Source organism: Rattus norvegicus, chromosome 6 (assembly GCF_021556685.1).
Source record: "Rattus norvegicus strain SHRSP/BbbUtx chromosome 6, alternate assembly SHRSP_T2T, whole genome shotgun sequence".
NCBI classification, from domain to species: domain Eukaryota; kingdom Metazoa; phylum Chordata; class Mammalia; order Rodentia; family Muridae; genus Rattus; species Rattus norvegicus.
Genome location: NC_141539.1, coordinates 88,783,004 through 88,787,243, shown reverse-complemented (window position 1 = coordinate 88,787,243; position 4,240 = coordinate 88,783,004). Strand labels below are relative to the sequence as shown.

The following is a 4,240-nucleotide window of genomic DNA, read 5'->3' as shown; positions in this document are numbered from 1 at the left end:
ACCTTTTGGTAGTAGAACACTGTGGTCACTGAAATGTAGACAGATGAATGAAGCTACCCTGGATATTGACTTCTGAATCATGAATCTTCTAAAGAAAAACAGCTTCTTTTCAAGTCCTATAAACATCTATTTATCAGATATTCCTACACATATGTTAACTCTAGTAATTGAAAACCTGCTCTAGTATACTTAGTTCTGGTTAATAATTTCTGGAAATCAATCAGGTTGCAAGCTCCAAAACCTTTAACAATTAGTGGCATTCTTAAGGTTAACATGTTGTTCTTCTGGAAAAGACATGTTCCTTTCAACTAGTTTTTTTTTTTTTATAAAGTAGACACTCTACTTTTGTCATTGCTCATGTGAATATAACAAGTTGAAAACTGTTGGGAATATAACTTCCGGAACTTTGTAAGAAGAATTTGGCTATGATGTCACAGACCCTTGAGGGAAACTTCTAAAAGTGAGTTTTATCCTAACAGAACCATAACAAGAAAGATGATGAATGAGTAAGGTGGGATCCAACAAGAGTGTAGTAAAGGATGGTATAATTTATGAATTATTTTTTCTTGAGCTCAATAAAAAAACTCAATGAAGGAAGGTAAAGGTATAACCATCTGGTACATTTATGATTCTTAATGATTAATTGCTTGAAGACTGATAAATTTGGATATCATAAATCATAAAAATGGAAGAAAGTGATGAACCTGAGCAGCCTATATCGTTAGGAAGGCAGGAATATAGAAGGAGAAGACTACCCAGCCAACCAATGGTAGATAAGTCCCAGCAGACTGAAATAGGAGAAAAAAAGAAAGGTATGGCTGCAGTACAACCCCCTGCCCCTAAAGCTACCCATAGTATTGGTAATATTCCTGGAGGTAAGGCCAACTACTCTGGAAAAGAATATGAGTCTCTTATACTGTCCTCTCAACTTCAGCAAACTTGGATGAAGAGAAAGCAAGGCCAGGAAATGACTGACAAATCTTTTCAGACAGACACCTCTGTGGAAGAAAAAGTGGAAGTCATATTCATGGATAAAGCACTTGAAGAAAACTCAGCTAGTGTTGGAGAAATAGCTCCTGCATCGCCACAGGGTGTTTCAGAAGTAGAGATTCCAACAAGCAGACCCCCCAGTCTTTTAATAGACAGAGCTCAGCAGACCAGCTGTACTGGTGACTGGAGCCTGATAAGCATTTGCTCAAAAGATAAAGTGGACAAAGAACAACAGACCTACTTCAGTGAGTTAGAAACTACTGTCAAGTCTATGCCAGGTAGCTCCCTGATTAAGTCAAAGGAAGAAACAGTACCTATTGCAGAAGATGGTTCTTTGGTGGAAATAGATGGTTCTCTCGAAATAGAGGTTCTGTCAACTGAAAAAATCCCCGATGTAGTGATGTCTTTTACTGAAGGGGAGATTTCTGGTGAATTACAGGCTGTACCAGATGATGAGGCCACAGTTAAAGCAGAACATTTCTTTACAGAGGAGACCTCTATTCAAGCACCATCTCTAGCTAAAGAGACCTCTGCAGCTGAGACAACCGCTAAAACCCCAAAAGAATTTGTGGACATACAGGCTTTACCAGCTGATGAGCTTTCTTCTACAGAGCCTCCTGCTGACATTCGTCCTCCATTAGTGAAAGGGACTCTTTCAGAGGAGCCTTCTGATCAACAGTATCCCAAAGGAACTGTGGTGGCTCCTTCAGAACTTCCTGTTGAAGATCTGGTTCCACTCTCAGAAGAGGTGCTTGAGAAAGTTCAAGCTTTAGCAATTGACACTATCCTTGATGACTCAGGCAGAGCAGAGTCTACTACTGTTGAAGAGGCTACTGGTGAAGTCCAACCTCCTCTGTCTGAAGAGATTACTAAAGAAGTACCTGCTGAAGTTCATTTACCAATAGCTACACACTCTAAAGAAATTGTTATTATAATAGATAAGGAATTTGCTATTGATGAGGACTTTGAAGATCAGCCTCCATTCATTACAGAAGTTGCTGAAGATGAGGCTACTGCAGAAGTTCAGCCTCCATCAGCAGAGGATGCTCCTGAAGAAGTGGCTCCTTCAGAAGTTCTACCTCCACCTACTGAACAGGGCACTGTAGAACACATGACTGCAGAAGTTCTATCTCCATCAACTGAAGTGGGCCCTGCAGAAGTTCCACCTCTACAAACTGAGGAGTGGCCTCTACCTCCAGTAACTGAGGAGAGCCCTGCAGAAGTTACACCTCCAGAAACAGAGGAGGGCCCTATAGAACCAGCTGAGGAGGGCCCTGAAGATGGCCTACTTTTACCAACTGAGGAGATCCCTTCAGAAGTTCAGCCTCCATCCCTTGAGAAGGTTCCTCTAGAAGAAGTAGTGATTCCACAAGCTGAGGAAGTTCCTCTAGATGATTTACCCATTGAAGTGCAACCTTTGCCAGCTGAGAACATTGCAGGATGGGTCCCAGATGAATTTCAGGCTTTTCCAGTTGATGAATACCCTGCAAGAGAGGACACTGTTGAAGTCCAGCCTTCCTCATTAGAGAGTGCTCCAATAGAAGAAAGCTCTGTTGAAGCTCAGCTTCTAGCAGCTGAGGCAGATACTGCAGAAATTGAAGAGACTCCTACAGAAGTGGCACCAGCTGAAGATCAGCTTCTACCAGCTGAGGAAGTGGTCCTAAAAGTAGAAGTTGCTACAGCTTGGTCTCCCTTATCTGAGTTGCCTCCTGCAGAAGAAGCCACTGTGGAAGCCCAACTGACATCGGTTGAAGAGAGCTTGAAAAGAACTTCTGTTGATGTTCAGCCTCCACCACTTGACACCCTTGCAGAAGAGTCTCCTGCTGTCAAACAGCCTTTAAAAACTGATGTGGTTCCTATGCCAGAGTTTCCTGGGGAAGAGATGACTGCTCAAGATCCACTTCCACCTTCAGTAAAAACCACCGTAGATCAGGATCTACTAAAAGAACATCAATTGCCCGAGATAGCAGACATCTCACAAGTAAAATTGGAGTATACTACTTTCACAGGTGATAAAAAGTCTAAAGGAACAGATTCTGTTCCTGAAGATGTAACTGGGATCAAGGACGATCAGATCTCCACTTTCAAAATAGAAGGTACCATTAAAATAGAGTTAAAGAACTCCACTTCCTAAGCTATAATCAGGTGTTAACTTAAACTAGCAATTTAATTGGATTCTAGAAGTTCATTCTTTAGAAATGAGATGCTATCTGGAAGAACTCTTATGAGTAGATTAAAGTAAAAGGATCCCTAAAAGATTGAGCATGCAGGTTGGACAATGAATAAAAGCAGTCACAATGTGAAATTCCTTGTGTTATATTCATTGAAATCTATAGCATGTAAAATAACTACTTTAAAATGAAGTGAATTTATGGTTGTCATTATTACTTAAAATATACATTAATTTTATAGTCCATCCATAGACAATGATTGTTTATTCTTAACCTCTCCCTCATATGTATAAATATATATGTGTTTATGTGTATGTGTGTATGTGAGTATATGTATACATAATGTGTATATGCATATATGTATATATGCATACACACACATTTGCAGGAGAAATGACAATTTCTCCTGAACATCTCTTGAAGATGTCACCTACTTTAAATGCTTCAAGTTTTATTTACATATATAAAATTACATGGTGGTCTTTTCTCTGGTTATGATTCATCATATCTTTTAATCTTTTTTCATTGCCTCCTTCTGAGACAAGCATTGTTTTCCTATATAGCCACTGTGGAAATCAGTGTGGATAATTCTCAGGAAGCTCAAAACAAATCTAAGATAATACTCAGGTATACCACTCTTTTGCATATGCCCAAAGGACTCAACTTCCTACTCCAAATGAATATACGCAGCCTTCTTCATTGGTATTTGATTCATAAGAACAAGGAAATGAAAGTGACCTATGTGACTTTCAGCTAATGAATGGATAATGAAGGTAGGGTTCATATACACTATAGAATACTCTTCAGCTGTAAAGATGGATGAAATTATGAAATCTGCAGTTAAATGGATAGAACTTGAAGAGATCATTGTGAATGATGTAACTCAGTCCCGGAGAGCCATACATTGCATGTTTTCTCTCAACTGAGGCACCTAGAATAAAATCTTAAGCTAAGAGTATTTAACCTGGAATAACTTCAGAAACTATGAAAGTATGAATGAACATTATTGGGGGATAGGGGATAAAATAATAAGTTTCAAGTGATTTTTAGACTAAAGGAGGGACTCTCATTAGTGGAAT

At 39.3% G+C, this 4,240-nt stretch overlaps 1 protein-coding gene across 1 annotated transcript; it reads left to right on the top strand.

Moving 5' to 3' along the window:
• Positions 1 to 502: 502 nt before the first annotated feature.
• Positions 503 to 3,295, top strand: Fscb (fibrous sheath CABYR binding protein). Its single transcript, NM_001271107.1, is given in 1 exon segment — positions 503 to 3,295. A coding segment is annotated over 1 exon segment (2,439 nt). The 5' UTR covers positions 503 to 685; the 3' UTR covers positions 3,125 to 3,295.
• Positions 3,296 to 4,240: the final 945 nt, after the last annotated feature.